We start from the raw sequence: 18,457 nt of genomic DNA, 5'->3' as shown, positions 1-18,457 counted from the left end.
CATTGGGGTAGATCTTGTACAAATGAACAGGTTGAAGAGCTCGCAACTGAGGGTTTGGACAAGACACAACAGGAGATTTAGCAGATAGGGTGGTGGGCTCACAGACATGTCAGAGGCGCATGTAGCTGCAAAGAGAAATCTTTGAGTGCCACAGTTTTTCCTTTTTCCTGGTATAACCAAAATCTTCAGGGGAGAAACCCTGCTGCTGGTATGTGAGCTGACTCTATAGGAAGTGACCCAGTTGGCATACAAGAAAAACACTAGTTCTCCAATTAGTTGAGAGTGACTCACAGGACAAGAAGGAACAAAGAAAATGAGTTTCACGGTAAATGGAAAAGGAGGAAATATTGATGTCTGAGTTCAGAGCACACATAACTACCATCTTTAACTGCTCCATTAAAAATAGCACTGTTTCAAGAATAGAAGAAGCTGCGGTTTCCACAGCTCTTTGCAGATCCCACCTACTGAGCCACGTTCACTTTAGGTTAAAACAGAAAAATTTGGGGGGAAATTAGCTAAAATTCTCCATGACAAGAAATATGTTGATGTGCTGAAGTCTGGTAGGCCATGAGATCATTTTGAGGGTCTTTCTGCTCTCATTTTCCCCTTTAACACCTTTAGCACTGATGACACTACAAGCAGCAGAACGCCTGTCACTGCAGCTCCCATGTCAGAGTGGTTCCCACGCACAGGCACCACAGCAGTGCCAAGATCAGCAAGTACCCCGAGGCAGATTGCTGATCTAGGGTCACTAGGTCAAAGCTCCACACTGTCTTTGCATTTTCTTAGTACTGGCTGAGAGCAGTCATCCTATGTTCATCCTTCTGGGTACTGCCAAGCCATACTCTAACTGGGGGATTTCAGAAGTATGAAAAGGACAACAATATTCTAGAGATGTAGGAAAAGCCTAAAATGCCTGTGACTGTCACTATTGCAGTAGAAGTGTCAGTGCAGGAAGGGAAGAAGCTTATGAATTTGTGAATTTGATCAACAGATGTGTTTGGTTATGAATAAATATTCTCTGCAAGTGTCACTGCTTGGTGGTACTGGATGCTTTTGTCCTCTGAGCCAGCATCCTCTGGCTTCTGTGGAAACTTGAGCAACAGAAGAAGTGCTAGTTACCATATATAGATCTCCTGGGACAGTACTGGATTGAAAACCACGAATTGACTTGGAGCAAAGACAGGGAAAGCAGCAGTAGGATTGTGAAAGGCAAGAACAAACCATGGCAATGCACAGACTACATACGGGGAAAGACAGGCAACGACAGGCTGGCAGGATGCCACCAAGATCATTAATGGAGAACAGAGCAGGGCTAAGTGGTGACAGACCAACAGCAGATAGGACTAAACTGTGGTTGGAAGCAACCCTGGGCCATTAATAAAAACAAACCAATACAGGTAAACAAACATAGCCATTGGCCAGCCACAATCCACAGCCACCTTACAAGCAAGCAAAGAAACTTAACCTCGAGGTAGGATAAATAGACGGCCACTAAAAACATACCCTCTACCTGCTTCTGTTACAACAACATTGCTCTGTGTGGTAGCAATTGACACACCTCCTCCTTCAGAGAGTCCAAGAGGCTCATGGCCTCTGTGGATCCAGGAGCAAAGAGTTATGGGTACCAAGTAAGGGCTTGCCATTCCTTTGCTGATCTCCCTGCCTGACTGTGAGATGATGGGATTGAATGTTCACATCTCTGGACATGATGCAATCTAACTCTTCATAGCAGAGACAAGTCTCTCTCTTGGCTGCAGGATGGCTGTAGTTGTCCTTTGCTTTCTCATTGACAGACTTAAGGCCTTTTGCTCAGGGCCTTGAGCCAGGTGCCACATGTTGCCACCTGCCTGGATTTAATGAAAGATGAAAAGATAAACGGTCTCATTCCAGAGATCTCCAGGAACTCCAGGGGAACAGTTGCTGCCCCAGAGATGATTTTGACTCACAATGGCTTGGGATGAAAATAGCTCTAGTACAGGTCCTTCCGTCACTCCTAGTCTGTTTCTGACTGAAGGTGCTGGAGGTTGGGCAGGAGTATCCTGTAGTGTCTACAGGTTTGAAGGCCTGGATGACTGAGGCCCAGAAGAGGGAAGGAGGTGTCCATGAGTAGCTGCTGGATAGATCCTAAAGACTAGAGGAGGACAGAATAGCAGGCTGTTGACAGTATTCTCTTGTGGCATCCCTTGGTTATCCACCCAAGCAATGGAAAGGTGGCCCAAATCTGTTGGTAAACAAGGATGAGCAACATTAACCAGAGAGCACCCAAGACCTAATGGGAGAAAGCAAAGATTTGCCTGCAACTTTGTGCCAAGGGCTGGAAAATGGACCCCAGATAATCATTTGAGCAGTATGGCAGAGTGGAACAGTCAGGTGATCACAAACACACTCACGGTTTCTGACTTTAATTCAGAACTTGGAAGGCTCAGGCCTGAGGAACAGAGCCAGTCTGTAGCAGTCACACAGTCTACCTCTCATGGCTGCAAGACCAACAGGTAACAGCTAAAGACAGCTTTACAATCTTGTGCACCAAAGTACTGAGGGCAAGGACATTCTTTCTATGCCAGCCGTCTCAGGCCAGTTTTCTCTAGCAAACCTCATGACTGTATGGACCCCAATGGCCTCAGTTCACATTCAGAGAAAGTCTGCAGCTTCTCTCTTAGGGAAATATCACTGTCTCACAGTCTTTCCCTGCCTGCATTAACCTTTGTCAATCACCTTAGCAAGCAATCTGTTAGGGACGCCAAATATGAATCTTACTTTGACACAGGTGGATTTGAACATAGTTCTTGGTGCTTTTTTGTTCAGCCATTTAAAATCCTCAGCTACTGATTTTCCTTAAATCTGGCAATTAGACACATTCAGCTCTAGCAGCTTGCCAGCACAGCCAAACTTCTCTGACTTGTTGAAATTGCCTGCTATCTCATATCCCCAACCTGCTCTTTTGGAAATCCAGAGTAGTAATCATTGTCATCTGAGCCCCCAACTGTCAAATCCAATGGCACTTGGCTGTGTTTCGGACATCCAGGAGCACCCAAGGGTGTTTCAAAGTAGCTGTATATGGGAATCCCACCTCTCAGCTCTTTCTTCCAAAACTTTGTGGTTCCAAGACAAGCTAGCAAGGAGGTCCAGCTAGTTAAATTTTTAAATGATGCCATTCAAGTAACAGGAGCCTTATTTAAATACCCTCCGCTGCCAAGGCTATTAATTAAAGCTGTGACAACTTTAAGAAGGCATCAAGCATGAGTGCCTGCTGGTTTCATGTCTGGGGGAGAAGGGGGCGAGAATGAGCAGCACATAACTTGCCAGTCTCAGGGCTATTCCTCAGCTGTTCACTTTCACTGAGTTTGCTCCAAAACGTGTTCGTTTCTCAACCTTTTGACAAGATGGGCTTTATAGTTCAGTCTCCAATTCATGACACCATTTCTGGGGTTCCTGATGGCTTTACTGATTATGAAATAATTCCTCTGACTGTGGTATATTTTCTAGACAACCTCCTAGGTACCAGGAAGTAAATCTGCCCTGCAACAGTAGTTCTCTGATGCCCTCACAGCCCAAAAGGGACTGTGAAATGTTGCCAGTTCCAAAAGTCCCCAAATCATGAGTCATGGCCTCACAATCATGAGAACAGGACAAAACGTCCACTGGTATGGGGGATTCTGGGGTCTGTTTTTCATCTGTGAACTTCCCCTATCTACTCACCTATCACCCCATATAACATGTGTTTAGTTTTACCTACTTTTAGATGTGTTGAATAAGGTGGGTTTAGACCCTGTAGCAAAAGCTTTTATTGCTACATTTTTCTATTATCTGCCTAGCAATTCTTTTTTATTCCCCTGCAGTCCCTCACCAAAGTTAGTATAGCATGACACTCACACACTCAGTTGATGGAAGGATCGTCATTTTAAACCATGTCCTTAGTTAACTTTGAATTATGTGACCTATTATGTGAATTATTTCACCTCATTGTCACCACAGCTGCTTATTTTAGCGAAATAGTAAGTTTAGTGGTATAGTTGGGGGGAGGGTTGGATGTGTGATGATTTTTAAACATCCATACAGAGATATTTAAAATCCCTAGTTGCTGAGAGTTCACATCTATGAACAGCAAGGCATCACCAGATAAATCAAAAACCTTCCTGTCATCAGAAATGATGGCAGATCATAAATATTTTCTCTCTTCTGACAAATATGTTCTTTTTTTACTATAGCTTATATCGGCAGTATAGAGTTATAGTAAGGCCATATAACTAATCCCACGTTCCCACTGCTTCCGCACAGCAGCTATTTGCTGTTCCTGGCAGTGGCCTACGGATGCTCCACAGCTTCTTTTAACCAGCATTAGTCAACAAAGAGATTATCTGCTTTCACTACAGTGCTCTCTATCTCGTGTCTCACAGCTGAAGATTAGCGTAAGCACTGAAAGATGAGTGCTTACTTCTATCGAAAAACCTACTTGAACTTCAGATGACTACACTTCATGACCAGAACATAGCATATGCCATGCTTGGTACAGCCGCAGGCTGCTTAGTGAGCTTTCTTCTTTTTTAAGAGTCTTCTCCATGGTCACAACAGCCAGGGAGTACTCAGAAGAGGGTAAAACTCAACTAGGAATCGAGCAAATACACTAAACCTGCATTACATCCTTCAGGAATTATTTGGAGTTTCTTTGCTAACTAGGCATTAAATCTGCTTCATACACAGTTTTTATTTGACTGTGGATTCAAATCCCATCAGTGGTTTCCTCCTGATCGAGCTAGGATGGAGACAGACATTTTAAGATGGGTTTGTGTTCAGGCTTGATTCTCAGTATAGTTCCGTAGCTTTAACATACACTTTTTTCTCTACAGGATATTTAAACTATACAGTTTCAAATCCCACCACCTTGTGTATTCAAGTCAAAATGGTCAGTCTGTTGAGTGTCTGAGTGAAGCCATTTCTGTTTTCCCTTTACATGATGACACTTGCTGGTAGGAATGACTTTATCTACTAATTTCTTTTTTGCTAATGGAAAAAAACAAAAACAGTTCACTGACTCGCGGGGCTAATAAGTCATATTCTGTTTTCATCCACAAAGATACCACAAAACACGATTCTTACTTTCAAGAATAGTGGAGTAAATAATCCACAGCGATTTCTTACTTTCTATTAAAGTTAATGGAAAACACAAAAGCCAGTGGCTGAAAAGTTTATAGATAGGTAACGTAGGTTTTGCATGAGAAAGAGAAGCCCAGGTTTAGAATAAGAGTAATATTGCTAGTGATGAGTATCATGGGTAGCGCATCTGTCATATTTAGGAACTGATGACTTATGATACTAGATTTGAGTAGTGAGGCAGACATCATGTCCGTAATCTTGTCTCAAACAATTACAGTACCAGATGCGAATGAGGGAAGCACACGAAACCCCACAGCAGAAACTCAGGCCCTCCTTTGTTAAAGGTTGGCTTAAGCTTTAATGCATGCAGGTTGATATCCTTTCCAAATATTGGGGGTGAGAGAAAAGTGAGAAGAGTTATTTTCTTTTTATTTTAACCATTAGCAGTGTGGCTGGGGTTTTTATATTATTCTTAATATCCTCATAAGCACCCCAATTCTCAGCTCTAACAATAATCCTTGGCATAGAAGGATGCTTAGAAATGAAAAATAACTAAATCATAAGGTGCTGTGCTGCTCTAATTGTACTCATGCTATGGATTTCATTTTGTTCTTTTCTTTTCTGTCCTTCTGTATCTTAGGTAAATTAATGCAAAGATTCTCAAATGATGTTTTGTTTTGCTGTTGTCCTTTTTTTTCTCTCTCTCTCTCTCTCTTTTCTTTTTTACCTTCCCTAGCAGGAGTTGTTTTATCACTCCAGACCTCTCTGTTAGAAATTGAAATGGTTTTGTATGAGTAGCTAAGTGACAACAGACAACAGTAAAATAAAGTCTTTGGCTTTCCCCCTTGTTTTCACTTCCCTCTTTACACCTCTGTGTTAGCAAAAATACTTCAGACTGTGAAGAAAAGATCAGATATACATTGGTATATCTGCCAATGCCAAATGCACAACTGGCCTGAATGAGCAGCACCAGGCCTCCATGAAGCCAGTCAAATTGCACCTCCCAAGACCCTTTTGTGCTTCATCCCAGACTCCAGTGAAGATCTTTACAGCTGCATTAAGTTCTAACATGCCAGACTCACAAAAGCCCACCTGATTTTCAGACTTAGCAGTTAAGTTTTCAAGACAACTGCAAAGAAAAGCGTGATGTGGTTAGAGCAGCTGTCCACCTGCCACGTGATTCAAGCAGCCAGAAGCACTGTTAACCCAACGTGCTTTGCTTCGGACTTGCAGCGTACACAAAGAAGGCTCCTGGTCCCAGCAGAGTAACTCCAGTGCAGAGGCCCCTAAATAGCCAACAGAACCAAGCAGTGCCTCTGAAGAGTGATGGAAGGTACAGTTCACATTATGGCTAAGCTGCTGTCAGTCTTGCAGCTGCAAGACTGGTTGCATCTACCTTGCATCTGCATCTGGTTGCTCTACGCTTGGCCATGTGCTACTAACTCCCTTGTGCCAGCCTGGGTGCTGCTTTGATCCTAATAAGCCACTTCAGAAACGTGAATGGGAAGAAAACTAATCCAGATTTAAAAAAGAGACAAGTTTTCTGCTAGCCTACCACCCAGCGTGAGTGCAGGGTCAGGCAAGGCACTGACCACAGACGTGGCAGAGGGAAACAAGGTGATGGCCACTTCTATTGGTGTGACTGTGCTGTAATACCACATCCTCAGAGCATCCCAGGGACAAGGCCTCATCTCTCACCACACCCTGAGACTGTGGGATTTCATATCTATCTAAAAGTGTGAACATATCATCAGAGAGGCTACCAGAGGTCTATCTACCTAGCCCAATATCATGGCTATAACCTTGGCCAAGAGCAGGTACCTAGGGAAGAATGTAAGTGCAGAGTAGGCATGCAGCAAATCTTCCTTGGTAGATTATCCCACCTTTCAGTCATTTGTGCTCAGGCACTTCCTGAGCCAGAAATGGTATCTTTGTCCTGTGAAAGCACTATGAAAATGAGATATTTTATGAGTCTTAAAGGAAGGTGAGAAACATGCACGTGCTGACTGTGGTTTGAGTCATGCTCAGTGAGTTTCAGGGAACAAGCAGCCCAGAGTGCTCCTTAGCACAAGTAGAGCTACTGAAGCAACACATAACCATGATCTGATATAAGAACTAATAACAGTTGGTGACCCCTGGCAGATTAGGATCTGACACAGAACAGGATCTGACTTCAGAGTAGCTCTGCTCAACTGGAAGACACTGGGCAGCTAAGAAATGTAATACATTGAAACCCTTATGAAGGCATTCTTGGATATCTCTTATCCTCGTACTATCTTGGCACCACAGCTAAATTTGACCCTTATACATGACTGAAAATTGCTGGATTTGATAAATCTTCTACATTCTGCTGTTTCCACTAATGTTTCTATCAGAAAAATTGCTCATTACAAATAATAGCAGAAAGTGAGTCCCAAAACAGTGTATATTCTCTTGTTTGTGTTATTTTTTATTTAAATGAATATCTGAGATGTAGGTTAGCTGCCTCACTCATACATAAGTGTGGGACGGTGACAAGATGCTCACAGGTAACCAGCTGCCTCTTTAGATATAGCGGTACAGCTATGAGTGTTGCATTGAAGAGATGTGGAGATACAGCCATCACAGCCCAGCCACCACCGACGAGAGAACTGGGAAGCTTCTGGGTTGAGCAAAGCTATCAAAATAGCAAACTCTAAAAGGCTAGCATGAGGATAAAAATGTGTATTCAATTGCAGAGAGGCAGTATTAGAGGCTGAATTTTCAGAGGCCGGTGGACATCATTGCTAGGCCACTCTCCATCATCTTTGAAGGGTCATGGCAATCAGGAGAAGTGCGTGAGGACTGGAAGAAAGCAAAGGTCACCCCAGTCTTCAAAAAGGGCAAGAAGGAGGAGCCAGGAAACTACAGGCCTGTCAGCCTCACCTCCATCCCGGGAAAGGTGATGGGACAGCTTATGCTGGAGGTCATCTCTAAGCATGTGGAGGGCAAGAAGGTGATCGGGAGTAGTCAGCACGGATTCACCAAAGGGAAATCATGCTTGACCAATCTGAGAGCCTTCTGTAACGGAATGACTGGCTGGGCAGATGAGGGGAGAGCAGTGGATGCTGTCTACCTGGACTTCAGCAAGGCTTTTGACGCTGTCTCCCATCGCATCCTCATAGGTAAACTCAGGAAGCGTGGGCTGGAGGAGTGGACAGTGAGGTGGATTGAGACCTGGCTGGATGGCGGAGCTCAGGCCGTTGTGGTCAGTGGCGCAGAGTCTAGTTGGAGGCCTGCAGCTAGCGGTGTCCCCCAGGGGTCAGTACCCGGTCCAGTCTTGTTCAACTCCTTCATCAAGGACCGGGAGGAAGGCACAGAGCGCACCCTCAGCAAGTTTGCTGATGGTACTAAACTGGAGGGAGGGGCTGACACACCAGAAGGCTGTGCTGCCATTCAGAGGGACCCGGCCAGGCTGGAGAGCTGGGCAGACAGGAACCCCATGGAGTTCAACAAAGGCAAGTGCAGGGTCCTGCACCTGGGGAGGAAGAACCCCGGGCACCAGTACAGGCTGGGGGCTGACCTGCTGGAAAGCAGCTCTGCAGAGAAGGACCTGGGAGTCCGGGTGGACAACAAGTTAAGCATGAGCCAGCAGTGTGCCCTTGTGGCCCGGAGGGCCAATGGGATCCTGGGCTGCATGAGGCAGAGGGTTGCCAGCAGAGGTCAGGGGAGGTGATCCTGCCCCTCTACTCAGCCCTGCTGAGGCCTCACCTGGAGTACCGCGTCCAGTTCTGGGCTCCCCAGCACAAGAGTGACATGGCACTACTGGAGAGAGGCCAGCGGAGGGCTACAAAGAGGATGAGGGGACTGGAGCCTCTCTCCTCTGAAGAAAGGCTGAGCGAGCTGGGCCTGTTGAGCCTGGAGAAGAGAAGACTGGGAGGCGGTCTCATCAATGTGTACAAGTATCTGAAGGGAGGGTGTCGAGAGGATGGGGCCAGACTCTTCTCCGTGGTGCCCAGCGACAGGACAAGAGGCAACGGGCACAAACTGAGCCACAGGAGGTTCCATCTGAAGCTGAGGAAAAACTTCTTGACTGTGAGGGTGACTGAACACTGGAACAGGTTGCCCAGAGAGGCAGTGGAGTCTCCTTCCCTGGACATATTCCAAACCCGTCTGGACGTGATCCTGGGCAACGTGCTCTAGAGGACCCTGGTTGAGCAGGGGGGTTGGACGAGATGATCTCCAGAGGTCCCTTCCAACCTTGGCCATTCTGTGATTCTGTGAAGCTGCCTATTGGGTGCTGCTCTTCTGATCTTCACTTTGAGAAACAAGAGAAAACCCCTCTCCAGGCTTGGAGAGCAGAGTAGAGACTAATGAGGCTCAGAACTGAGGTGGGTGCCCCGGTCAGGGCCAGATGACTCTGCTCTGCACAAGGCAGACAGCCAGGAGAAAGGGATGGAGGGAATGAGATGGATGACCTCCCCTTCCTTCCTGATATGGGGCTGAAATAATAGGTTGTTACTGTGCTGAAGGACCCAAGCTCCTGTAGTGACAGGGCAGACTTCTAGGAGAGGCATTTAGCACATGTTTTTTTCTTTACAAGTGTAATTTCATGCCTATGCCCTCTCCTTATTAGGTGAGGCTTTCTACTTGGCAGCTGACAGCCGTTTAAGAGTAAAGGTCTTCTCAGCTTAGTCTCAGCCTGTGGCTTAGACAGTATGCAGACAGAAAAAAGAAAAAAAAAATGCATGGCCTGCATGGCCTGTACAGGCAGCTTTAAAAAAAGATCACGCATGGCTCCTTCCTGAGGCTCACTGACAGGTGCTAAACACAGGAAGGAGACATGATCTGGAAGCAGAGACTTGCCTCTCCCTTACTATTTGGCTAAAGAGGAGGCTAGTCCTCTTGCAAGACAAGCTGCTTCTGCGACCAGTAAGGAACAGTGATTTGGGGCAGCTCTGGCCTCCCCTTTTCTGCAGGCTGCCCTAGTGTCCCTTGTCCACACTGTCCTTTTTGGCTGAAAGTCAGTTTTATCTTTGGCACCACACTCAGTCCGCACTGCCGAGTGACATGCCAGCAGGAAAGGTTAAAAGGCAGTCACAGCAACCCTGGCCTTGCAGTACCCCTTGCTGCCCCCCTAGGGGTCTCCCTGAGATGAGAAGCAACACAGCAAAGCCATGAGGGTTTGGCGAGAGTGAGAGAGAGCAAGCAAGCAGCGGGCCTGGGCTCCCAGCCCCTTCCTACCCCCACTCCTACCGCAGACCTTCCTCATGAACTGTGCAGTGCAGAGGAAGCAGCAGGCCCAGCGCTGTGGCTGTGCATGGGGGAGGAGGCACAGGAACAGGAGAGAGGCAGTGGTGCCAGGTGAATTAAGCTCTACGCTTCTTCTCTCCCTTTCCCGCACATACGCACGCCCACACACACGCCCACACACACACACACACACACACACACACACACACACACACACAGACGGAGTTGTACAGAAAACAGGAGGAGGCTAAAGCCCAAGAAGTCTAGAAAGAGGGGCCTGGAAAAGTGAGGAGCAGAGTTGGATGAGAAGAGGCAAAGGTAAGAGGCAAGAGAAAGAAACATTGGGAAACATGTGAATACAGAATAACCTGCCTACCACTTCCTTCCTGCTCGGCACCATCACCATTGCTTGCTAGTGTTACAGGTACCTCTGGGGGAAGTATGCCTTCGCAGAACGAGCAGCAAAGGACAGGCGTAGGCAGTACAACGAGGAGAATATTCAAACAAACAGTGGGTCAAGGAACCGATGCAAAGCCTGGGGAAGGGGAGGAGAACAGACGCTCAACCACTCTTAAAGATTTTTTGTGCTAAGGCGCTTAGCATAGACAGTTGCTGAGTAACTGAGACGGCTTGCAACTGCACAGCATCCCTGTCTCTCGCTGTCTCCCTTGCCTATTATTCACCTGCTGCGCCTCTTCTTAGAAATGGAGGTCCCCAAGACAGCTTTCTATTATGCAGGTGTACAGTGACTTTCAAGTCTGTTGAACACATCTGAGTCAAGGACAAGACCTCATATGTCATGTTCTAGATGAGGGATCTGGCCATAGAATCTCTGCTGCTACAGAAATTAAACAGTTTTCCACACTTGTTTGGTAGCTGGCTGGGAGCAGGCCTCACCTCCTTCATCAAGTGTGGCAGACTCCCAGAGGCAGCTTTCCTTATTGCAACCATCATTTTTTTAAGTTAACACCAGCTAGGAGTACACTTGCATTGCAAGGAAAGAAGGGGAGTAACTTTAAATCTTCTCACACAAAAAAGCCTACATGAGCCCTGGTCAGTACTGTGCAGTCTTCCCTGTACATAGCAGTGAGGATCCTCTTGTTCAGTCATTTTTAAGATGGGACACTTAAAACTAAAGGAAACTTCAAATCCCCCTTGAAATGATCTGAACAAATACGCTGGACACCAGACAGTCCAGTTCTCAGACAAGGGGAGATGTGGCCCACTAGTACTTGGCAGGAATGTGATAGTTTGGCCTGAGTAAAGCAGCAACCACTGCCTGCTAAACCTTGTCAACGTGTCAACACGTGAGCGAAGCATGGCTTGCCGCAGAGGGAAGTGGAAGGTTGTCACAGAGTGTGGTCGCACCCTCCGGTGTTTTTCTTCCACACAAGCAGGACTTTTTCAGTTCCTCTGTCTACAGAGGCCCCCTTCCAAGTCTCTTCATCCTGAGAAACAGCTTAATCTGCTGCTGGTGCCAAGGACAGCAGGTACTGGATAGGATGACCTCTTGGTCTGCCCATGCTTCATCTGCTTGCTGGTAGGGACTGGAAACTTATCTATGCTCAGAAGCTGCCGTCATCGAGCAGACTCTGATGGTGTTGGGCTGCTTGCTGTAAATGAACACGTCTTGTCAAGCTCCAGAAAAACACATCTTGCTATTTATGGCTGCGGCTAGCACTTCGCTGCTGTGAGGGTCTCCCGGCCTAAGACAGTCTGTGTCTACATTCTCATATTGCTCTCATTTCATGGTAACTAAGCTAGGTCAGAGCACGTGATTGCCTTTCAAGATATAGGGATCTTGCATGGCAGGTGTCCTATTTGGCATTCAGGGTGGAACTGTTTATGCAGCTCTCATAGATACAAAGGGGAAGGATCAGCCCCACTAGCTTGTCCACCCTCCTGGAGGGACGTGAGAGAATCCAGATGCCCGCTGCACTGGGATTAGCCTGCTTCACCTTGGTCTGCCTGAGACCAGCCCCAACAAAAAACAAATAAATGTTCAGAGGATGCCAAAAGCTCCCTTCCCTCCTGCATGAACTCTGTGTTAAAGAAATTGCTCATCTACAACATGGATGAGGCAGGCTCACGCCCCTCGTCTGTCTGAAGGGACTCAAACTCTCTCAACACAGTTCCTCCTGCTCAGTTAACTAACTACTCCCTGGAGCAGGTATCCACATTACAGAAGAAAGTCCAAAAGATAAGGCTAGATGAGGCCTCTTTTTATTAAGGGCATTACACAGAGGACACCTTCATCTCATAAATATAGCAAAGTAAAATTATTAAGGGCACACAACACCATTATGGGCCACCTATCTCCAGATTCCTCTCTTCACATGGAGGAGATTTCTGTGTGGAAATCATTATGTGACTTTGCTAGAAATTCTTCTCCTAGCACTACTTAACACTAGCCAAATGCCAGGTCTGCTCTTGTGTGTAGTAGTCTTGGAAAGGTGGGGTTCTTTGTAATTACTCCTATTAAAAAGGGCTTTAATTTTCTTATAGTCTTATTCTTAAATTCCTATTCTTATATATTCTTATTCTTTCTTGTTCTTACATTCTTATTTGTAAATTCTTATATTCTTCTCTTCAGTCTTGTTTACTTCCTCTCACTACCCTTATTTCCTGTTGTCTCTCATAGGTATCAAACAAATGTAATAGGCAGTCAGGCTGACTTACTACATTGAGTGTTATATAGCACTACAAGTTTATACTCTTCAGCTGCAGTTACCTGTGCGAGGGGGGAGTGAACTATCTCCAGTCCACTGTGTTGTATTACAGTGTAGAAGTACATATTAGTGGCCAGATTCTGATTTCCATACACTGTGGAGCGTAGTCTATGATGCCATAACTACCTCCACCCCCTTCAGATGGTTCCCCCATCTAACCATAAATGACAGCTTCTTTCAGAAGTCTGCCTCTGATAACTCCACTGTTGGCATTTTTTCCTACTCTGTTTTTTTGAAAAAAACAAAAAACTAAAGAAACCAGAAGTCTGATGCCCTCAGTTTCCTCCAGAAAGTAACTGTAGTAATTGATCAGCAGCTCTGTCTTGTTTATGGGGCAGCCTAGGTTAGGGACAGCCCCCAACACCCTTTCTTAGTGAATAGGCACACCATAGTCAAGAAATTACTTGCAAAGAAAGGCACTTTCCTGGAAGGAAATCATAACTGGCTCCTTGGAACACTACAAGAGACCATCAGGTCTTGGAGAACTTGCCTGTCTTAGATGCTTCCCCAAGATAAGCATCCCTGCCATGCCCTGTTGGTACCTGTGGGGTCATAATCTTTATTGACATATTTTTAAGTGATATAAATGCTAACTTCCCATCTTGTCTTCTGATATTCAGGAAACACCAGCTGGAAAAAAGTCATGGGAGATTCTGTGGCCTGTGGCATCATCATGAAGAATATCTCCATTTGCCCAGAAATGCCCTACAAAGACAGCAAGACACTTCTGGTTGCTGTTTACAGCATTGTTTTTGCCATAGGACTTCCAGCAAATTGCTTAACTTCCCTACTTACATTTGTACAAATCCAAAGGAACAAAGTAATTGCCATCTACATTTTCAGTTTATCACTGTGTGAACTGATGTATTTGAGTACCTTGCCTCTCTGGATTATTTATGTCCAAGATGAGCATCACTGGAAAATGGGTCTAGGTGCTTGCAGAGTTACAGGATTCATCTTTTTCTGCAACATATACATCAGCATTTTGCTCTTGTGCTGCATTTCTGTGGATCGTTATGTGGCATTGGTATATGCTTTGGAATCAAGGGGGAAAAGGGGACAGAGAAAAGCAATCCTAATAGTATGTTTTCTCTTTGCTATCGTTGCAATAATCCACAGTCCTGTATTTTCTATGGAGGATAATTCCCTGAATCTGAATAACACGACTTGCTTTGAAACTTTTCCTCTTGACACAAAATTGGCTTCTTTCAACTTTGCCAGATTCCTATTTGGATTTGCCATACCTTTCACAACCCTCATCTTCACGAACTACAAAATTTTCCAAAGTGCAAAAACAAGCACCAGTTTGAGTTGTCACCAAAAAGCCAAAGTGAAGTATCTGGCTATCGCCATTATTGTCATTTTCCTAATCTGCTTTGCTCCCTACCATGTGGTACTCGTAGTAAGATCCATCTACTTTATATTTCATCAAAGTTGTTCATGTCCATTTGAAAGAGATATATATTCAGTTTTTACAGTATTTCTGTGTTTATCAACTGCAAACAGCATTGCTGATCCAATCATCTATGTGCTGGTTAGTGAAAGTGTCAGAAAAGATTTTTACAGAACTCTGAGAAGATGGAGACTGAACTCATCCAAGCTGAATTCATCCATTAATCACAAGACTGAGAGTGGCAAAATGAAAACTGGAGAAGAATCACAGGAAGGAGTACTGAGAGAAGAAAACAAAGATATATCAAGTTCATCCCACGTTCAGAAGACCTGTATTAGTGGCAAAGATCAAGCAGATGGTAGCTAACAGTCTGCTGGCAACAAATAAGATGTTCCCAAGATCAGCTGCAGGCTCCACAATGCAACATGTTATTGACATGGTGACATCCTTCAGAAGCTTTGTCACAGTGCATGGGCCAGCATGCACTGCCAGTGCATGGACACTGCCAGTCCTCAGTTCCTTGAGGACTCTATGGAAGGGATACTTCTAATGTGTTTTCACTGGAGGAGATATCTGTTTGTCTCCTATTGGAAAGTTTGCCCGCAAGTATCATCAGTGAAAACCTTGCTTTGCTAAGGACATGTTCAATAAATGATGTCATTTACTTTAAGCCAAACTGAAATCTTAAAAGCCTATTTTTTGGACTAACCCTTTTCCTCACACAAATTCAGAACCAGTTTCATCTTCTGCGGTAGAAAAAAAGATCCCTACTGAGGAGAACAATGTAGGGCCTATGCTTCTCGTTTAAAACATTAATTAATTAGGAGGTATATTTTTAGATCCTTATATATGCACTCTGTTGTTGCATTTGTGGTTAAACAGTGGAAAGTATTAAAAATATTAAAAATGAGGAAGTCTTTCAACAAGAGCCTTGAAAATGTTCTTAATATTTCAGTACGCAGTTTAATCTACCTTGCATATTCTGGGGAAAGTAGAGAGCAAAACAGCGGCCAGATAAGCACATACAAATAGTACTTCTACCGTGTTATCCAAGATCTTATACTGTCCTGAAATTCTTGAAAATGTACATTTCTAATGCTTGATATCTTACAATGGGTAGATTTTACTTGTTCTGCAGTTAAATCTGGAATGCACTGGCATATATAGGATATTTATAAATTTCCAAGTGGAATCAGAGGCTATTTTTATGTCATCTCCAAATGTCTGTTGAACTTGTGTTTCACTTCTGATTAAGATAATACTTCACTGTTGGTATTGATCCAGGTTTTAGTGTGCAGGAGTCTATACAAGAGTTCAGTGCTTTATTGCCGAGGAAGGGGTGACAGCATGGAGAATACAGTACCTTATTCTCAGAGATGGGAACTCCCTGGGACATGCTGGTAGTGCATAAATAGGACTGTGTTAGGCAGATTTCACTGTTGCTGCCTCTACTGTAGCAGTGAATGAATTAGCGATGATAATATCCTGGGCCTTCAAAACAGAAATTAAAAAAAAAAAAAAAATCATATAAATCTGCCTCCTGCCAAGATTTATTTAAACACCTTCTTCATATTTTTGTATGATCAAAATAAAGCAGATAAAGCACATGAACTGATTGGATGTTTATTTGAATATGAGTTTCTAAAGTGTTCATATCACAATCTCGTTCTACATTATGTATAATGTTGTATTTTAGTGATTTTTTTAAATTGTCATTAATGTCCATATTTCTGAACTGAACTAACATTAGCCAATGCTAATGTAAATATCTGTTAATATTTTACAATTGTTATAGACACTTATATATATATTATTTTTGACTCTTTTACACTTTTGGAAAAAAGGCATTGTGCCAGAATGTCATTTCCTCAAGTTATTTTATTTATGATATATTTAATTTTTGTGTTTTTTAATATGTCCTTTGGCATCTACTCATGAAATTGTGTCCTCAAAAGTAGTTAACGTAATACTGAATGGAATAAGAAATTGTTGATGCTAATTAACAAACCATGTTTTTTCTTATTTTCATATGCATCCAAGAGATCAAATCCTCTAAAGTACAAAGGAGAGACCAGTAAAGTGTTGAATGCTTGGAACTTCTGCTGAAAATCAAACTTTCCATTACTAAAAAACCAAGCAGCAAGCATTGCTCGGAACAACTCCAGTCAGCCAGAGCATCGTTGAGTCATCTCTGAAGATACATATGCAAACTGCCCTAACCTCAGGATATTCATAGCCTAAATGTAAGGCTCTGATGAATAATAGCAGTGAAATTAGAAGAAACAAAGGAGACACAGACTTCTAAACTGATGTAAATGGTTGCAAATTGGATACTCACCTTGATGAATTTAGAAACCTCTCTCTGCTTTTCCTCTAATAAAAAGTTAGTGTATTTATAGCAACTGACATTGGAGCCTAGTGTCATAAATGCAGGGGACAGGGATTAGCAGGGTCTGATGCAACATGTGTAATTCTTTTGCTTTGCCTAATTTACTTGCAATTTCACATTACTATGTAGTTTTGCATCTTCTCTTAAGGAAAGTACTTGGACCTTCTTTGTTCAGGCACACTCTGAAATAAAATCCTTAGAGATGGCAAAGCCCTGTGCAACCTAGTCTAACTCTGAAGGTGGCCTAGATGATCTCCAGAGGTCCCTTCCAACTTAAATTATTCTGTGAAAAAATACTGAAGGGATTACAGGGGCCAGATACCATGCAAGGTATCCTCAAGGGGAAATTGCAAATCCTGACCTCTTTGGATAAACAGAAAAGCAGTGTTTTACATTTGAGTGAGGAAACCAAGATATGCTGTTTCCACATTGTTAAAATATCGCATCAGATAAGCCAACTGTTTCTCATGCGATAAATTCAAGCACATGATCTCACTGCTTGTCAAGTATCTGACTATACCACACAGACAAATGAAGGATCTCAACATTGGGACACTTTCTACAGACCCAGTAAGGACTCTGCTCATGTCAGATCTGAAAGATGGGTTGACTGGGTGGATCTTTCCATCATTTCCTACTGCAAGGAATTTACCTATAAGCCTGCAAGGACTTTTTCGGTCTGTAAAGATTCATCTACTACATGAAGTCTTCAGTTCTCGACCCAGCTATCTGGATCGGTCCCTTGTAGACTTCCAGCTTTCTCAACTCAGCTTAACTATAACATGCCCTGGAGAGAGTACAGGACCGAACTTAGGCAGTGCTTCCTAATTTGATTGCCACGTAAGGCTCACAGTGGGCAAGTGGCTCACCAGTGTAACGGGAGCCAGATTCTGACATCTCACACTATTTTTTTACTCAGCATCTACTCCGGTATAATTCCCATAAGTTGGTTTAATGAAGACTGGGCTATTGAATAAATAAAATATGATGTTATTTTTACATGTGGCTCAGACATTCATAATGTACATGGGAGATAAGTGGGTTGCTAATTATTTTGCATTTGTCAGTGAAGCATAAAGTGATTCATTTTTGGCTACCAACTAGAGCAGGCCAAACTAGATTTTGCAAATGATATATCTGATTTGTTTGTTTAGTCATCAATTTTAAGTTATTTCTAAACATTTTTTAATTCACTGTTTGTGGTAACTCCCTTATAAACCTCCATTCGTGTCTAAGAAATGCTTTCATATTCAGCATTAAATTTTGCATTTAGATGACAGTTATATTTCCTCTACGAAACAGGTAAATGACAATATGAATGAATTCAGACTCTCTGGGAGCAAAAAAGTTTCATCGGCAGTTGGTGATCTTGTACTGGCTCTCATTCAGTGCCTGGTAACATGTACAACCCAATGCTGAATTTCTGTTTACTAATGAATGATGAAACCTAATGCAGAACCAAGCTTTCAAAAATGTTCACAGTCCAGCAGCTTTTCTTCATGGCCATGTTGCCTTCCTATGGAATAAATAGGTCTTTCAGAACATATCCTTTACATAGTGAAATAAAGGCATAGTTGCCTAATAGATTGGAATACTTGTCCTATTTCCAAACTAGCACAAAACCCAGGGCAGCAAAGC

The 18,457-nt window shown here is 43.7% G+C and overlaps 1 protein-coding gene across 9 annotated transcripts in view; it reads left to right on the top strand.

Annotated features, from left to right (window-relative positions):
- The window catches only part of GPR132 (G protein-coupled receptor 132), a 98,038-nt gene extending 80,220 nt beyond the window's left edge, over positions 1-17,818 (top strand). For 3 of the 9 annotated variants that reach the window (XM_068947281.1, XM_068947282.1, XM_068947280.1), the window contains one exon: positions 13,658-17,818. In XM_068947281.1, coding sequence (XP_068803382.1) covers positions 13,681-14,796 — 1,116 coding nt within the window. In that variant the 5' untranslated portion in view covers positions 13,658-13,680 and the 3' untranslated portion in view covers positions 14,797-17,818. Of the gene's footprint in view, positions 1-4,850; positions 4,971-5,040; positions 6,431-10,405; positions 10,627-13,657 lie in introns of those variants that run through there. The other 6 variants (XR_011141681.1, XR_011141680.1, XR_011141682.1 and 3 more) reach the window with 6 other exon arrangements.
- The last annotated feature ends 639 nt before the right edge of the window (positions 17,819-18,457 follow it).

The sequence above is a fragment of the Struthio camelus genome, chromosome 5, assembly GCF_040807025.1.
Source record: "Struthio camelus isolate bStrCam1 chromosome 5, bStrCam1.hap1, whole genome shotgun sequence".
Taxonomy (NCBI): Eukaryota; Metazoa; Chordata; class Aves; order Struthioniformes; family Struthionidae; genus Struthio; species Struthio camelus.
The sequence above is the reverse complement of the archived record's forward strand: the minus strand, read 5'-3'. Positions and strand labels throughout refer to the sequence as shown.